The sequence below is a fragment of the Mytilus galloprovincialis genome, chromosome 2 (genome assembly GCF_965363235.1).
Source record: "Mytilus galloprovincialis chromosome 2, xbMytGall1.hap1.1, whole genome shotgun sequence".
Lineage (NCBI taxonomy): Eukaryota > Metazoa > Mollusca > Bivalvia > Mytilida > Mytilidae > Mytilus > Mytilus galloprovincialis.
The window spans coordinates 109,818,604-109,838,007 of NC_134839.1; the positions used below are offsets into that span (position 1 = coordinate 109,818,604).

The following is a 19,404-nucleotide window of genomic DNA, read 5'->3' on the forward strand; positions in this document are numbered from 1 at the left end:
AATACCAGTTTTACACACTGTTCAAGCTTTATATCGTATAAGTAATTAACTGTATCCTTAGAATAGTTGTTGATTACTTGTATTAACAATTACCTGTTAGATAATAAGCTGCAGTTTTATTATACTCATGACCTGTATCGTTTTGATCCACTATATAGGGTTGTAGGTAAAGGTCAGTCAAGCTAAAGGTCACTTTTAAATGTTCCTCTGGATCACAATTAGAGTCACAGTTATATTTAGAACATTGATTATAACATGGTATACAAGGTCTATAGACCTCACTGAAGTCAGATATATCTGTTGTAAGTTGGTCTGTTCCTATTGCAGCTTCATATTTTATAACTGGATTTGTACCTCCTCTAAATGGGTTTCCATAGCGACATAATGATCCAACCTTAGGAGGCATGACCAAGTTTTTAAAGTATGCCTTAGTGGAGAAGACATTAAATAAGTCTGTTATTTCTGGAACATAGTTGTTACGGTTCCAAACGTGTAGTACAAGTTTTGTAGATATACTTGGTGGTTCAATGCCACATATCTCTGTTAATTCCCCATCATCCACAAAAACAGTTATACACCAGTTGATCTAAAATCATATAATGTAATAGTAGTCAAGTACATAGCACATACTAATTTTAACTGATCTGGGTTTTTTTTTATTTGTCAATCAATATAATTTTGCATATTGACAAAGGAATATAAACATGAACATTTTGGTGAAACTCTATATCAAAGTTTTGACTTATTCCTTAAATTTGTATAAAAAACAAAATTAACAAGGATCTTTTGCTATGACTAAACTGTTTTCTATTATCAAAAAGCAACAGCCTTGGATGGAAGTGACTGTTATACATGAAGAATAACTTACAATTAACATCAATTGTAAGTTATTGTGGCATGATATGTGTATTATATTGATAAAATGATGATTAAAAACATACACTGATCTCATCATATTTCTGGGGAGTAACCATAAATTTGTAGTTGTGATATTCTGTAGTAGGGTCAAAGTTCAAATCCATCTTTGTTTTCATCAATCTTTGTGTGTCATTATAAGATCTACACCATGTTACAATATGAGGGGTTGAACCTAAAACAATAAAAACAAAAAATACAATTTACTTACAATTTAAAACACTGATAGTACTGATTATGCACAGGGCTATAGCTTTAGTTCATTGCTGAAAGCTGTATGGTGACCATTAGCTTATTACATCTACATTATTTGACTTTTGGTGGATTATAAGCTCAATGTCAATCATTCATCAGGAAAAAAAACCTCTTTACAATCTATATTTTTGAAACATGTAGACTTACTTTTTTTCGTCAATCAAATCAAAAACTTTGTTGCTATGAATTTTGACTTCAGAAACCATAAATATTTAGATAAGGAACTTAATGTTTCAGTGAAAATGATACAGGTTTGTCATAATATTTAAATTAAAACATGACTCTGTTTACAAAGCAAAACTAGAGCATCGTATCAAAATACAGGGTGGTTCCCCTCTTATCTTATGTTCTAATTACTCCATAGCAAAATAAAGATTTAAATAGAGCAAAGAATCTTGTTATCAGTAAATGAAAAATATTCTATCTGTAAAAAAAAAAGAACAAGAATGTGTCCTCAGTACACGAATGCCCCACTCGCACTATCATTTTCTATGTTCAGTGGACCGTGAAATTGGGGTAAAATCTCTAATTTGGCATTAAAATTAGAAAGATCATATCATAGGGAACATGTGTACCAAGTTTGAAGTCGATTGGACTTCAACTTCATCAAAAACTACCTCGACCAAAAACTTTAGCCTGAAGCGGGACAGACGGACGAACGAACGAACGAACGGACGAACGGAAAACATAATGCCCCTCTACTATCGTAGGTGGGGCATAAAAAGGTCTGCACACATCATATATGTCTTTATTATACAGAAAAGAAGGAACAAGTTACCTCATATGTTGTTAGTTTTATAATTGACTATACAAAGTACGTTTGTTGGTTAATCTTTATGTAGTTTCTATTAAAGATAAAAGTGTGACAAATAAAGTTTAGTTTGTTTGTTTCCCGTGATGCAACCTGAACTCAAGTGTGTATTCTTGAGTTTGTGCTGTGTTGTTGGGTGTCTAAGTTTCACTCATACACGGACGCCAAATGCCAAGTATACTCTTTAACAGGTTTATCCGAAAAATCTCTGGTAGTTTGATTAAGGGAATCCAGGTCACATATATAAATAAATGGATCCTGGTATAGTCTGAACGAAGTCTTGCAAGTTAACATAAACACAAAGTCGATTAAAAGTTCAAATGTGTATTATTCAAAATCCAAAGTACATGTAACAGTAATATAAGTTTACAACATCTAAACTGCAGGCTCAACAATACGGTGGCATAATCTGAAATCTCCTACGTACACGCCTCTCATACACAAAATCGTCTCCTCTCCTATATCCTCTCACCATCTATTTCTCTCTTTTATACTTCTCTAGTAACCTGATTATAATATGATTAAATAACACGTGTAAAAGAAGAAATTAACCGGTGAGAGTCGAAATCCGTACAGACAGATATCACTATAATACGACTTTGGAAGTAAAACAGTTCCATCCTTTTGTAAAACAGTCTTTAATATACCTATCACATTAATGTTTGAAGGGTCTTTAAAAGCCAATACAACGAACCATATTAGTCAGTATGAAACACCAAAACAGAATAAACAATAACCGATTACGTTTTGTAGTTTACAAATTCTAAGCTGGTTTACGGTTGTCATTTTTACTATGTTTGTCTCGTTTCAATCAAGCAGATACCAATTTATTTCAATCAATGCATTGAAAAGAAACGAGAAATTTGCAATGAAAGGTTTAGTTTTTATATTTATCAGTATCAATTTGATTGAATGGAAATCTATACTATTAAACGAGAAGACCTCATTTTGTGTGTCGCTTCTCTTCCTTCCACGATAAATTAATCACAATGCCTCTGTGTTCTATAGGTAACATGCATAGTCGCATTTGTCATCCATTCTTATGAATATTCAGATTGAGTTAATTTTGGAGAAAAACGACAAAAAAGGAGTCAGAATATTGATTCCGTCATTAGACTGAATTTTAGTCACAGATAAGACTTCCGGTTTGAAACATGCACAAGTACAACCAATTGTATGATAGATAACAAAAATGAAAAATAAATAAGCCAATCAGAGCGTTCTCTATATCATGGTGTTTAGATCGCAAGAACCACAACTATTATACCTACTTAAAGAGAACAATTATTTTTCGCGTTTATCTACATGTTAACTACGATTATACTACTTTAATATATAGAGACTAACTGTATTCTGTCTTCTGTTTTCTTTGAAATGTTTACTTTTTAAGGGGTCATACCAGTTGTATATATATATTAAAATAAGTAAAACATGTTAAAACAAGAATGCGTCCATAGTACCATAGTACACGGATGCCACATCGGCACTATATTTACTAAGTTTCGAGTTGATTGGACTTCAACTTCATCAAAAACTATCTCGACCAAAAACTTTAACCTAAAGCGGGACAGACGGACGGACAGACGGATGGACAGACGAACGAACGAGCGTATGGATGCACAGACTAGAAAACATAATGCCCATAAATGGGGCATCAAAACTTATTGTTGAAAGTGAAAGTAGTGGTTTGGCAAAAATGAATGTAGGGTAGAGATTAGAGGGAGGCAGGACCTTTTTCTGGACGTCGTGATCAGGTGTTTTAAGTTCAGGATTTGGAGATTGTAATTGATCCTTACGGGATCCGGGAATATATTTTTCAATTTTCAGGATTTCGGGATATGATTTTCTTTAAATTCTGCATCTCGAGATTTGGTGTTTTTAAGCCCGGGATTTCGGGATCAGGATCCCTCCGACCACCCCTCAGCCTAAGTCGGTCTTAATCATTTATACAAGATTCATATCCTACCATTGGCATGTTAATAAGGTTCTCGAAAGAAAAAGCGCTGATAGATTGTCCTAGAAGCATATTTTATTAGACTAATAATCGTCTATATATAAGCAGTTACATTTATTTCATGTTTGAAGCGGTGCAAATTTTTGATTTAATTTTTACCAAAAGATGAATTGTTGCAAAGGAGAAGAATAATTGTTGTCTGAGGCCAGAAACACAAAAATACTTGAATTTAATAGAAAGGAAACAAATATCGGACTTTGGGAAAAGGGAGAGGGCTTTTGATACCTTTTTATGAAATTCTCCATACATAATTTCTTTTATAAAAAATCATACTACAAGAGTTCACAAGCTGTATATGCCCGCGATTTCGCGGGTGTGTTCTAGTAACTTATTAATATGGATGAGTTAAAATTATTAGTTTGAAAAATGAGTCCAGCGCCCTCTACAATATCAATAACAAAGATGGCGGAACGTAAAACAAAAACACCTTGCACCTTGCCGCAAAATTGAACTTGTTTTTTTATTTCTTGCTTATTGTACTCTGTAGTCCTCACCCCCTCTGGAAGGTCCAATTTTGTAGAATAAAAAAATGGACTATACAAGTCTTTCTATGGACAGGTCAAGATTTTTTGTTTGTAAATAAAATAAAGTATGTAAACTGGTTCCCGTCCGACTACAACCCTTTGTTCCAGTGTAGCGTAATACAAGCAGATTCCAGTTAGTATGTAAAATAGTAAATATGAAACCGAGTGCGGAAGGCAGAAATATAATCGACTTCCGGTTCTGGTCAATGGTATTGGAAACATGACGCTGATAGCTTCATTTTCTAAAAACGTTACAAAAGCTTAAAATATAACCATTAGGAACATGAACAAGAGAAACATGTATTTTATGACCTACTAACTTGTGACAGATTTAAAGATACATCGTAATTACCAAAATAGATCTGTATTCCACAGGATGTCTGTGATGGTCGTGTAGTGTCAATAGGAGAGGTGACATCAGATTCATCAGCATTGTCAACTATATCGTATGGTGGTAGTACTCTAGTGTTACAAGGGGAGGTAACTTACCAGAATAGATCTGTATTCCACAGGATGTCTGTGATGTAGGTCGTGTAGTGTCTATAGGAGAGGTGACATCAGATTCATCAGCATTGTTAACTATATCGTATGGTGGTAGTACTCTAGTGTTACAAGGGGAAGTAACTTACCAAAATAGATCTGTATTCCACAGGATGTCTGTGATGGTCGTGTAGTGTCAATAGGAGAGGTGACATCAGATTCATCAGCATTGTTAACTATATCATATGGTGGTAGTACACTAGTGTTACAAGGGGAGGTAACTTACCAGAATAGATCTGTATTCCACAGGATGTCTGTGATGTAGGTCGTGTAGTGTCAATAGGAGAGGTGACATCAGATTCATCAGCATTGTTAACTATATCGTATGGTGGTAGTACTCTAGTGTTACAAGGGGAAGTAACTTACCAAAATAGATCTGTATTCCACAGGATGTCTGTGATGTAGGTCGTGTAGTGTCAATAGGAGAGGTGACATCAGATTCATCAGCATTGTTAACTATATCGTATGGTGGTAGTACACTAGTGTTACAAGGGGAGGTAACTTACCAGAATAGATCTGTATTCCACAGGATGTCTGTGATGTAGGTCGTGTAGTGTCTATAGGAGAGGTGACCTCAGACCCATCGGCATTGTTAACTATATCGTATGGTGGTAGTACACTAGTGTTACAAGGGGAGGTAACTTACCAGAATAGATCTGTATTCCACAGGATGTCTGTGATGTAGGTCGTGTAGTGTCTATAGGAGAGGTGACATCAGATTCATCAGCATTGTTAACTATATCATATGGTGGTCGTGTTATAGGGGAGATAACTGTTGTTGTTTCTGTGTGGTTGTACTCTGAACAGTTACACATGGAACACCCCTGTAATTATTTTAAATCTGCTAAATGACCATTGCATCATATTTTTGCAAATATTGAGATACAAAAATCTTTTTAATGCATGACAAAATCATATTGATTAATTTCAACTCTACCCTCACATGAAAATTAAAAGATGGAAATCTGGATGATTTCATTATCATTATACAGTCATAACTGTTCTAAAGGTCACCAGTGCTCCTTTCATAAAAATCTTAAATACTGCCATAATTATGCATACTTATCTTTAAGATAAAATTTATACAAAGAAATCTGAAACACAGTTGAAATGTTTTTTTTTTAAACAAAATAAACCATGATTATCTTTAAAGAGCCAAATTTTAGAAATATTTACCTGTAAGTTGGCAACAGAACAAAAACATTTATTGGTTCTTCAAAGATTACCTTCTTTTGTACAAAAGCAAATAAAAAGTGATTAGTATATACTTGAAATAGCTAATACATATAATAATCAAACCTGAGGTACAGGATTCTGTAAACAGCAGTCACATATACTGTGTGTCCAGTCCTCCGTGTCAAGGTAATCATATGTAGCTATTTCTCCCTCAGGACCATCCCATAACATTATACCTGTTACAGCAATACCTTCCCCGTCAGCAGCCTTCACTGATATCTGTAATAAATAGTCAGAAATAACATATGGGTGACTTTTAACTTGTTATCTTATTTTCTTCTTCAACTATTAAATCTATTTAACACACTTATAACCTTTATTTGACAATGATCAGATCACTTATAGCCACTTTCCAACTAAATTCCAAAGTTCTTATTTTGTGTTGTTACAACACTCTCCAAGGTTACGGGAGGTTTAGAGCACAAACATAATAAACTCTGAAACCTTCTTTATGTGCATGTTCCAAGCTTTAAGTCAGGATCCTGTTATCTATTGGTTGTTGTTGATTACTGTCTGTCATTATAAAAGTCTATTATTTTTTGTGTAGTAATTTCATAACTACCAACTGACACTAAGTGTTATTTCAAACTTCAATAGCTTGTCTTAAATAATAACATATTTGTTTGTCATTATCCAAATTATTTGGATTGAGTAAGAAGGTAAATATATTGATTTGATATCACCATCTTTAATCAAATTCAGGAAAATATCATATTTATTGTGTGATTACCTGGTAAGTACCACCATTCTCAAAATCAGCTGTTCTGTAATACGACCCAGAAAACATCCGTTCTTTTTTTACATCTCATGCTAACTTTATAGACACTGCATCATCATATACTAAACTTCTTACATTCTCCTCTCTGTGTAGTAGTGACCAGGGCTGACCACTGGGATCTTTTAAACCAATCTGCTTTAGTATCTTCCATCCTGAATCATTGACCATTGATATTGACTGAGTTGGACATGGCAGACCCCTTGGTGTAGCAAGATGAATAATTGATCCTGAAAAATGACAAATAACACAGTTCTTACTACTTTAACGTAGGTTCCTGGTTTTAGATCTGATGGTATTTCCTGAAATCATCTTATTAATCACTGCACAAACAGTATGATGACATATGTCAATAGCTCTACAGTAAAAACTCAATTTTGTTTGTTTGTTTGTTTACCTTGATAACAGAATATTTTCAGGTAGATTTTGTGTTTGTTTTGTTCTATATAGTTGATATACAAATGTTTGAATTTAAAACATTAATGAAATCCGTATAAATTTCATGTATAGAACATAGTAAGGCCAAATAAACTGAGAAACAAATGAATCTATCTAATATATATATATGGAAATATATTAGACTGTGATATAGTTTAAATCATTGACAGGAATTATAAGTGTTTAACACAGCTTATAAGGATTCAAAATCAAGTGTTCCTTATTGAGGGCCTGACTATGACTTTGAGAAGATCAGCAATAAAAGCTCTGATACTTTGCCTTTAGTTGTGACTGAAGGGATTTGTGTCATGAATTGGTACACACTATCCTTTATATCCATTTATCATCATATACTTGGAGAATGAAACTGCTTGCTCAAATATTCAGGTTTCTTTCACAAGAAAAACTTTCAAACCCACTGGCTTTACAGATACATAAAAAACATTTAACAAATTATACCATTTATTTTCTTGGGAATTAATTTGAATATATACAACTATCCATGTTGCCTTTACCATGCATTTGCACATGAAAGTTAAAAGTAGTCATTAGCCAGCTGTACTGTTTGTACAAAATTATATGAAAACTAAATTTATTGTCTTATAATTTACCTGTGATAGTTGTTGATGAACTAAACCATACTCTGTCATTTAAATAATCAGATCCATCAACCACTTTTCCTGCTGTGGGGGTTGACAAATCATATAAAATTGGTGAAGATTCTTCATTAATAGACAGTCCAGCAAGGTTAGTCACTCTGAATTTCACAATGTATGGGATATTTTGCTGTAAACGTAAAAAAGTTAGAGCTATAAAATGTTAATATCATATACATGTATAGAGTATACCTCAATATGGCAGTCAAATAGCAGCAAAATGGTCTGAATTTTCAAAATGTTGCCAGTTCGATGAAATCAGTGTGAACTATGACTGTTTAACTCATTAATCTATGAGTACATTTTTCAACATTTGGATCTTCAAATCGGTGACAATCTGAATAAAATTGAGAATGGAAATGGGGAATGTGTCAAAGAGACAACAACCCGACCAAATAAAAAACAACAGCAGAGGGTCACCAACAGGTCTTCAATGTAGCGAGAAATTCCCGCACCCGGAGGCGTCCTTCAGCTGGCCCCTAAACAAATATATACTAGTCCAGTGATAATGAACGCCATACTAATTTCCAAATTGTACACAAGAAACTAAAATTAAAATAATAAAACACTTTAGTACTTACTTTGTCCAAAAACATACCTTCCCCTTTCTACAAAGAATCTAACCTTTAAATCCAGCTCTGTAAAAGTAAACTGTGAATAATTAGATGAGAGTTCTATCCAGTCTACCAGTAAGGACTGTGTATTATCATCAGAACAGGAAGAGTTAAACCACAGCGATATGTCATAGGATTTAATGTCAGATTCTGGATCCCTGTAATTCTCCCAAGATACAGTTAGACTGGTACTCTCTGGTGTGTAAGTAACTGCCTACAAATATAATATTTTCTTATAAATAAAAAATCTCTACAAAATATGGAATTTTTATAGTATTGTTCACTGGTTATAAAGTCCCAGAATGTGCATCTGTTAAGACAGTCTTTTTAAATCTTTCTCATGAATCGTTATATTTGATGCCTTAAAGCATCCTTACTGCTAAAATAACAGTAAATCATAAGTTAAGAAATAGCCCTTATTAAGATTTTTCAAGACAATTACTTATTTTAATATTTAAAGATATAAGACTGTCTTTATAAAAAATGACATACCATGTTATAGTCAGGACCACAAGCTAGTTTTCCAGATTCAGGATAAGTGGTATCCACGATGATTTCACGACTGGTCATACTACATTCCCCAGACTTGTCAGTACCTAAAAAACAAAAGAAGGTATGTAGTTCTCATGCACAACTTAAATGGCCATCCATTTATTACCAGTGTATATAAATCATTTATATATTAAAATATTCTAGACTCTATTACCTAAAATGACAGACATTTACCATATAGTAATATGCTGAATTTAACAAAAATTACACCTGGAAATGTGAATCTGTGAGCTACTGCTCACTATTGATAACCTGCCTGCTAAAAGTATAAGGTAAACAAGAAGTTGTTGAGTGATGAATCTTAAAAACCCATCACACTTTAAAAATAACTTATATAAACCCTGAAACCAAATTTCAGAAATTCTTGCATTGTAGTTCCTGAAAAAAATATGACGAAAACTGTCAACTTGGCTATCATGGGTAAAATGATGCAAGTGTTTGGAAAACAGGAAATTGTTGAGTGATGAATCGGAAAAAGCATCGGAAAAAAGCTGACTTATATAAATCCTGAAACCAAATTTCAGAAATCCTTATGATGTAGTTCCTGAGAAAGATTGGAAGAAAAATATTCATGGGATGGACTAACTGATAGATGGACAAACATAGGTAAAACAGTATACCTCCACTTTTTTAAAGAGTGGGTATAAAAAGTTTGACATAAGGTTGATGTAAAGTAGATTTACTTACCCATTACCCATATAAAATAGTTGTTAGCTAGTTGTAGGTTTAGAGGTTGTATTCTGTAGAATGTATTCTGGTTAATATTTGTTACAGGGTAGACATTAAACATGGCTGCCTTCTCTTCATCTGTTGCTTTACCACCATCAATCTACAATTATAACATTTTGTTTGACAGAAATCAAAATAAAGTAAAATGTAATTTTTTTGTCTGCCTTTCATTTGAGGGTTTCCTCTTCTTTACATGCATCTTCATTAGCCAAGTGTTAGGATCTGTCCTCTCCATCCTTGGTTGATTACCAAAGATGTTCGTAAATACAGCACTGCACCATCAAGTCACAGATAAAAGTCATGCCCACTCTGACCACATCATTCTTGACTAGTGAGAATATTTGTACTACTTTTATTAGCAAAATATGGCTGTGTCCATAATAAAAAGTTTTGTTAAGCAATAACCTCATATATACATCACATCGAACTATAAAAGTGTTTGCATATTCAAGACGAGAACATGTTAATGTAATATCAATATTTACCGGGCTTTGTACTAGTAAACATTATTGTGACTGCCAGCCCACCAGTCTTTGTCATTACTCATTAATGAAACACTGAGTATGAATAGAAAACTTACATATTGTTTACAGTCAGAACCAGTAAAGTTTCTATAATCAGACACAGCTACATAGTACATCAGTATGTCTAGCTTGGAGTAGAACCCTTCAAACTGTACATCAATATATTTATCTGTATTGATATAGTCCTCCACGTTGATCATCCCAACTGAAACATAAACACACTGTAATTACTACATAGTCCTCTACACTCATAGTTATAATAACCATCAGAAATAAAATAGCCAGGACTATTTCTTGTTGATCTAGATATCATTTTAAAAGGTAAAAACCATTTTAGTGCATTTATAGGATATTATAGAAAAACAATTTGGAAGTGTAAGAGCCAAAGTATAAAACATTACAGCACAAGATTTTTCACCCATTTTAGCGAAAAAGTTCAATTTTTCCCCATTTGAGCGCAAGACTTTGTACCCATTTCAAGGGAAATTGAAATTATCAATGACAAATTAAGCATAAAAAAATCTAAATATTGAATAAAAATTTTGATAGAATCAAGACGCCACAATAATAAAAGATATCATGTTCATTAAAATATTCAAAAATTTCCTGAACAGATGTATGTAATGAGAAGTATAATTCTATCTTCAACCATCCTTTATGCAAACAATGTGCAAAACAATTTATTGTGGTATACAATGTAAAATTAAGTGTAAAACTAGAAGGAAATTAAAGAATATTGAAATGAATAATAAAACAATGGTAAATATCTGATTCCATTTATGAAGTATGAATTATGTTGGAAATATAGTAATCTTTACTCACCACTAACTCCACCATCATATCCAACACGGAATCCATTTGATGTGACCATCGCAACAGAATAAGATGCACTGTATGCCTTTACGGTAAAGTAATACATTCCCCTGCTGGGAACCAGTTCTAGGTCGTAGAAGGTGACAGATGTATTTTTAGCCACATTAGTCCATGGTACAATATTGTCTCTGGTTTTAGGGAATCTCCTGTCAGTACCTAGTGCTACTTCATAATAGACAACATCTTGATTCTTATCTTGGTAATCAATGTTCTCTTGATTCACATGGACTCCTGGATTACCTGTCATAAACGAAAATATGCTGAATTAATTTTTTTTTATGTTAAAACACCGTTATAGCAGCTGTCTGAGGGGATAAATTTGTGTTTTAGTCCCAGACCATTATGAACAACTATTTGGTATACTGTCTAGAACAACATGTCCTACAATGAAATACAAGTGGAGTTTACATCTCAAACCCCTAAGGGTTAGGGGACGATAATAATCTTGCTGATATTAAATGAAATGTATTTACTCAAAAGTTCATTGGAATTTGGTGGTACACGTAATAACATTTTTGCTGACAGAGTACTGACTACTCTATATTCTATTAATTCTTTAACTAGACTGTGGTGAACTGATAATGACTTTATTGACTTCAATACTATAAAAGAAAATACACAATACATTAAAAAATGTGAATATCTATGGACTATATCATGAGCATGTTAAAAAAGACCTTAAATACTACAGACTCACCAGATATGACGTCTACTTGTACTTGTGTGTTGACAGACTTACCAGATATAACGTCTACTTGTACTTGTGTGTTGACACAGACTTACCAGATATAACGTCTACTTGTACTTGTGTGTTGACACAGACTTACCAGATATAACGTCTACTTGTACTTGTGTGTTGACACAGACTTACCAGATATAACGTCTACTTGTACTTGTGTGTTGACACAGACTTACCAGATATAACGTCTACTTGTACTTGTGTGTTGACAGGTAAACCAAATCCATCCCAATTAGCAGTCACCATAGCTTTAGATCTGAGGAAGTTCAGATCGTACCCATCAACATCCCCATCAAATACTTTACCAGGCATCAGTGGATCTTGTTTGATGGTCACACCATTAGATCTCAGTATATAGGTATAGTCTAAAGCATTCGTCACTCTTAACAAGGAGTAATACAATTCTCCATTCAACATTTGTAATTCATCATTCATCCCAGAGGTTTTTACTAAAAGTGTAAATGCACAGTATGAAAAGGATGGAAAGGTGGTCAATAATAAAATTCCTTCCAAATCTAATTTATTCTATTTTTGCCCAACTTTTTACTCAAACTTTGCCTTTTAAAATATCTTAAAATTTCATCTTAATATAAGAAACTTCTATTTTTACATAAATGTATACAAGAAAACGTACTTCCGATATCTAGCCATGGCATGACAACTTTGCCATCTAGCCTCTGTATCTGCCATTCATATCTAACAACAGGACATGGATCACCTGACATATCCCATGATGCTCTGTAGGTGTCATAGCTTTCCTGGAAGTCCCTGTCAAATATAATAAATCAAGTTCAATAAACGTTTTCTCTTTCTATACTTGTTCTATTGTTACTTTTATTTCATACATAGGATACACTATATAAAATGATACAAGTATTACAAATAAACCTGTACTTACACATCTCCATGTGAGTTCTCTAGAACATCATATACTCCAACATGTGACAATGGTGGCAGTCCTTGACTTAGATATGACATATAAACACCATTAGATGTTCCCACACTGGATAAACCAGCTCCATTAGTCCCTCTCACTGACACAAATATCTACAAAAGTGTCCATTGTATAATATATAAACTAAGAAACCAAATCCCTTAATCATCTTGACAACAGATTTGTTTGTAATAATAAGAACTTACCGATATCCTTTGAAACCATACATGTCAAGTGACATGATATTCGCGTGTAGTACATGCTTTTTCGACGGTTTACACGCGAGGATTTTATCACATGGCGTGTACACGCTTTTCACCACTTTACACGCAATTACACGCTTTTTCGTTCTTTTCATTTTTTGGTCGTTAGTGATATCGCTATTCTCAGGTTTTTTCCTTATTCGGCGATAAATATCAAAAAATTCGAAGTAATTATTTTGGCTGACATATTGTTTATTTTTCTATATGGACAAACTGTAAAAGGTAAGTAGTTTGTGATTAGTTTTAACAATTTTGTGACTTTCTTTCAAATTCACTCTATAGGGGAAATGTGCACAGAAAGAGGTCACTTTCAGGGCCTGTACTGTCGTCTAAATTGCCGATTGTTAAGCCAAAACGATGTGTACGGCAAGATTCAAGATTTATAAATTATATTTTGGAGTTCGAGTTTAAATGATCGAGTGACATGTAACGCATAATTTGTGCATTCTATGTTGCAATGATAAAAAACAATACATGTGAGAGGAGAAATATAATTTAGCTATTTGAATAAGCATTTAACATGTTTATCTGATGGAAATCAATTTTAGAAAACATTTTTCTTTTTCAATTTCAGTTTCAAATCTAGCCAACACGGCAACAGATTTCTACAGGCCATGGGGATAAAAATATCAAAGAACTGTTGGATCAGCTCTCATAGTACCAGCTTTCTTCACTACCCAGTTTTAACCAGGCAATAGCAATTGGAGCAATGGAAGAGAATAAATGACATTTTACATTGCCAAAAAAAAACAACAACATTATGACATTCTTTCAAATCTTGATGAAGCTAATTCAGTCAAATATCAATTCCTACTGTGGGAGAGCCTTTTCAATTATAAAGAAATTGACACTGAATTCTGATCAGAACTTGACTATGTTACATTTGTATTGTGTGCTGTTATCAAATAAATGTAACTAAACTTGAAACTGGCAGTTGTTTTGAATATGTGCCTAGTGGTGGTGCATTAAAAGCAACATAACAGACCACTGTTTAATACAATAGAAGTTCACAGTAGAATATATATCGTTTTTTTTATATTCACAAATTTGTTTGAAATTATAAACATTACCACATTCATATTAACAAGTCCGCATCTACGTCACACGTTTTCACACGCTTTTTGACATATCATGTCATGTCATGACATGATTTCCCATTGTCAGAGGTTGACATGTATGTTTGTAACTAAACATGTTAATCTGATAGAAATTATCATTCATGGAAATAAAAAATAATATAACCGAACACAGGTAGCAACCTCTGTAAATTTTATTTTTGATAAAGGGCATAAGGGGCAATCATCAAAACACTTATTTTTACAAGAAATATGATTTTTAGCCAAATATTAATATATATGAACCGAATAAAAATAAAAGCATTTATGTTTTTGTATAATTGAAACAATATATTTCCCACCTTTTTGAGTCCATGTAAGTTGAGACCATTAACTGTATACTGTAATGTATCTACTGGTACCCTAATAAAAGGCTTGATCTGTCCTCCACCAGATGTTATACCAATGGCAACTTCATATCTATCAAGTAAGTAACACATATATATATATATAGATTTTACCACTGCATTGAGTGAGATACAATATTTATCCACTTAAGGTAAATTTTCAAATTTAAAACGTAAATCGCAGAGCGTTTTAAATATTTGAAAATTAACTGTCGAGAGTTGATAAATATAGTATTACACGTACAAGATTTGGTGGTGGAATCTGTTTCTCTAACAATATGCAGACAAACTTATTCCTTCTTATCAAATAATCTGCAAAAAGATGTGTTCTTTCTATGTGATGTCATCAGGCATGGTAGCCTTTTTTCATGTCTTCACAATAGGAAATTCAGAGGAATGCAAGAAAATTTGACGTCATAATGGAATTTTTACCATTGAGAGAACTTAGATCAAACGAACCACACGTTGATTAAATAAAAATAATCAATAATCATGTCAGGAAAAGGATAAATAGAGTAAGAATTAGAGAAATAACAATATAATAATTAACGTTATTTAGAAGGAGCTTATTATTGTGTTGAGTAGTCAACTCACTCATCAACTGAATTATGATACAACAGTCCTTAAAGAATGCAACTGAATACCAAATATCAGGAATGTCCAGTTAGTACTTATGCACCGAATCAGATAATTTAAGGAGTTGACAATATTGTCTGTGCCATCACCAGTGTAATATATTGCCATTAAATGTCTTGGTTTGTTTCAAAGAACCGTTTGAATTTTTTTAGTGTAATACTGTAAATTCAGAAATTATTGCGTGCATTTACTATTGCTATTTTGTCATTTTAGACTCAAATGCTATTTCATTTTTTACAATTTTTAGAAAAATCCTGTTTAATTCACACCGTATTCGGCTGTGTATAGTCATCAGCTATGTATAGTCTGGTATAAAATAATCCTAAAAATATGAGTTTAAATTATTGTGTTTACAACTCTGTTGCATTTTTTGCAATAATAAAAACCTCACAATAATTTCTGAATTTACCGAAGTAAACTGCCAACTTACTGTGTAATTCCTGACTGTTCATCAGTAAATGGTTGCCATGCCAATGACACAGAGGTCAAAGATTCTGAACAAGTGGCATCTAAAGCATCACATTCTGTAATGAAAAACATGATATTAAGCATATAGGAATCCGAAAAAAGATTTTCTTGCACCCCTTCCCCTTCTCCATTCCTAACATTTTTTTTACTTGTAAAAAAAAGAAAGAAGTTTTAACATACATTATCAATATTGTACTACACTCATTTTCCTTATAACCTTTAAAACGAGTGAAACTGCGAGCTACTGCTCACTGATGATACCCCCGCCGCAAGTGGATAATATTGATAGTGTAAAAATATGCAAGTGTTCGGTAAACAGGAAGTTGTCGAGTGATGAATCTGAAAACGCATCACACGGTATAGCTGACTTATATAAATCCTGAAACCAAATTTCAGAAATCCTTGTATTGTAGTTCCTGAGAAAAATGTGACGAAAATTTTCAACTTGGCTATCATGTGTAAAATCATACAAGTGTTCGGTAAACAGGAAGTTGTCAAGTGATCAATCTGAAAACGCATCACACGGTATAGCTGACTTAGATAAACCCTGAAACCAAATTTCAGAAAACCTTGTATTGTAGTTCCTGAGAAAAATGCGACGAAAAATATTCATGGGACGGACGGACTGACTGACGGACTGACGAACTGACGGAAGGACAGACAGAGGTAAAACAGTATACCCCCCTTTTTTAAAGCGGGGGTATAATAAACAATATGCTAAATGCTATAACTTTTACAGCTGTCATACATACCTTGGTCAGTTGAACAAGTTCTGGAGTTCATTAAAACTGTCGCAGTATTATTACTGACATCCATTCTGTAGGTCGTATGAAGGTCAATAACTTTACCATTCTGTGGAGGGGTAGTGTCTATGGCAATAGGACCAGAGAACGCATATGACATTAGATTGACAGAGTTAACAGCAGTTACTGTTAAATAATAGGTTTGTCCATGGGTCATCAGGGAACCAGCATCTACAATGTACAATGACAGAGTTAACAGTAGTTACTGTTAAATCAAAGCGCTGTAAGCGCTGAAGGCAGTTAACCAAAAACCAAGGCAACCGTAATTATGAAAACTGTGGCAATGTTGCCTCAACATTAAACATTCATATATAGTACATTCATGTTTATCTAATGATTTATTTATAAAGGCAAATAATTTATATGTCATCAAGGTTTCAAAAGCAATGCATATATCAATGTATATTTTTTTATGGTGAGTCTGCAGTGGTACAAGTTCCCAATGATTGCAGTTGTTCTACTTGGTAGTTAACCTTGGTTTTATTTGACTGCTAGAAGTTCAATTTGACTTAGTATGAACATGTAATAGTATGAATGGACTGGTTTCCCTGGAAAGAAAACTGAGTTTGTGTTCTATAGTACAAAAGTTATGAGACACGAATCAGACAAATGTTCACTACAACAGGGATCAAAGGTGCGGTCTGACTGTCCCATACATATGAATATATATAATTTAAGGGTGGGGATCTCAACGGTTTTCAAGTTCTCAAACAGGTAGGGGTAGGCAGAGGATTTAGGGGGGCAGGGGGCCCAGCCCCCCCCCCCCCTTTTGGGAAAAAAATTGGTTGCTTATATAGGGAATCACTGCAGCGTGACTGGAGCGGGCCCCTCTTAGGTCAGTCAGTGGGCCCCACTTCTGAAAATTTCTGGATCCGCCACTGGGGGTAGGGTGACCCTAGGGACTTCCCCTACATTTCATTTTATTTGTTATATTGTCCCATACATGAATATATATGGTTTAGGGGTGGGGATCTCATTGGTTTCCAAGTTCTCAAACAGGAGGGGTCGGGTGACCCCAGGGACTCCCCCTATATTTCATTTAATTAGTTATATTGACCCATACATGAATATATATTGTTTTGGTGTGGGGATCTCGACCGTTTTCAAGTTCTCAAACAGGAGGGTTGGGATGACCACAGGGACTTCCCCTATATTTCATTTGATTTGTTATATTGTCCCATACATGAGTATATATGGTTTAGGGGTAAGGATCTTGACCATTTCCAAGTTCTCAAACAGGAGGGTGAACAGTGACCTCAGGGACTCCCCCTATCTTTCATTTGAATTGTTATATTGTCCCGTACATGAATATATATGGTTAAGGGGTGGCGATCTCAATGGGTTTCAAATTCTCAAACAGGAGGGGGTGGGGTGACCCAAGGGACTCCCCCTATATTTCATCTGATTTGTTATATTGTCCCATACATGAATATATATGGTTTAGGGGTGGGGAACTCGACCATTTTTAAATTCTAAAACAGGAAGGGTGGGGTGACCCCCAGCGACTCTTCCTATATTTCATTTGATTTTTCATATTGTCACAAACATGAATATATATGGTTAAGGGGTGTGGATCTCGACCGTTTCCAAGTTCTCAAACAGGAGGGGGTGGGGTAACTCCATGGACTCCCCCTATATTTCATTTTTTATTTATTATATTGTCCTAAACTTGAATATATGCAGGGGCGGATTCAGACGGGGGAGGGTTGCGGGCTTGCACCCCCCTTAAATTTGCAAAGCATGGGTTGTTCTCAGCTTAATAAAGAATATTCCGATAATTTTACCTCAATTTTTTTAGCCTCGCTCTGCTCGGCGAAAATTTAAGTTTGAGCCCCTCCTACCCTAAAATCCTGGATCTGCCCCTCATATGGTTTAGGGGTGGGGAGCTCGACCGTTTCCAAGTTATCAAACAGGAGGGGGTAGAGTGGCCCAAAGAATGCCACCTATATATCATATGATTTACTTACATTAAGGTATATATAATATAGTTGCATTATTTGTGAAAATAAAGAAAGAAACTTTCAGCTACATTAATTGACCCTTCAAAATTGAGAAAAACAAATAACCCCTCGAAATTGCAGTAATATGTTTACACTTTAAAAGCATCTCACATGCATTATCATCATTTATCATTTATAAAGAAAATTTAGACTGTGACCATGAACATGTATATTGTTAGATATACTGTTCCCAGCTGTCACGATGTATTGGATTTTTAAATTAAAATTTGTCAAAAAGTAATTTTGAGTTTCTGAATAAAATATTTTTCTGCTTTTTCTTTCTTTTACATATATCTTTTGGTTTAAAATACTAGTGTTTATATTCATTTACCATGCATAGATGTATTTTTTCACCTGCTTGGATTTATTTTGTAAATGATCGCCAAACCCGGAATTACCCTTATCCGCTTCCGGAATCGGATCCGATTTAGAATTCACGGCCGCCATTGTTATGTGTTTACAATCAATTGTTTTTGTCAATCAGATACGACTTTACTCGAATTTATACAATATTTGTCGGCGATTTTCTGTATAAAGCTAGCGGTTGAACAAAATGAACATCGCCAACATGAATAATAATGATAAAAATAAGTTTTTAGCTCGTTTAATTGGAGACTTTGGTGAACATGGTGAAAAGGTTTGC

The 19,404-nt window shown here is 34.0% G+C and overlaps 2 protein-coding genes across 2 annotated transcripts in view; both read right to left on the bottom strand.

Annotated features, from left to right (window-relative positions):
• The window catches only part of LOC143065354 (uncharacterized), a 35,018-nt gene extending 29,874 nt beyond the window's left edge, over positions 1-5,144 (bottom strand). The window contains exons 1-3 of the mRNA XM_076238885.1: positions 5,009-5,144; positions 942-1,090; positions 94-586 (exon numbers count right to left, since the gene is read on the bottom strand). Coding sequence (XP_076095000.1) covers positions 94-586; positions 942-1,034 — 586 coding nt within the window. The 5' untranslated portion in view covers positions 1,035-1,090; positions 5,009-5,144. The remainder of the gene's footprint in view (positions 1-93; positions 587-941; positions 1,091-5,008) is intronic.
• A 278-nt stretch (positions 5,145-5,422) lies between these two features.
• Positions 5,423-19,404, bottom strand: part of LOC143065355 (uncharacterized) — a 179,438-nt gene continuing 165,456 nt past the window's right edge. Inside the window, exons 127-141 of the mRNA XM_076238886.1 lie at positions 16,711-16,932; positions 15,921-16,014; positions 14,810-14,927; positions 13,094-13,242; positions 12,830-12,963; positions 12,372-12,644; positions 11,406-11,696; positions 10,640-10,788; positions 10,018-10,159; positions 9,271-9,374; positions 8,789-8,992; positions 8,120-8,294; positions 7,026-7,300; positions 6,359-6,514; positions 5,423-5,883 (exon numbers count right to left, since the gene is read on the bottom strand). Of these exons, the coding sequence (XP_076095001.1) occupies positions 7,101-7,300; positions 8,120-8,294; positions 8,789-8,992; positions 9,271-9,374; positions 10,018-10,159; positions 10,640-10,788; positions 11,406-11,696; positions 12,372-12,644; positions 12,830-12,963; positions 13,094-13,242; positions 14,810-14,927; positions 15,921-16,014; positions 16,711-16,932 (2,255 nt within the window). The 3' untranslated portion in view covers positions 5,423-5,883; positions 6,359-6,514; positions 7,026-7,100. The remainder of the gene's footprint in view (positions 5,884-6,358; positions 6,515-7,025; positions 7,301-8,119; positions 8,295-8,788; positions 8,993-9,270; positions 9,375-10,017; positions 10,160-10,639; positions 10,789-11,405; positions 11,697-12,371; positions 12,645-12,829; positions 12,964-13,093; positions 13,243-14,809; positions 14,928-15,920; positions 16,015-16,710; positions 16,933-19,404) is intronic.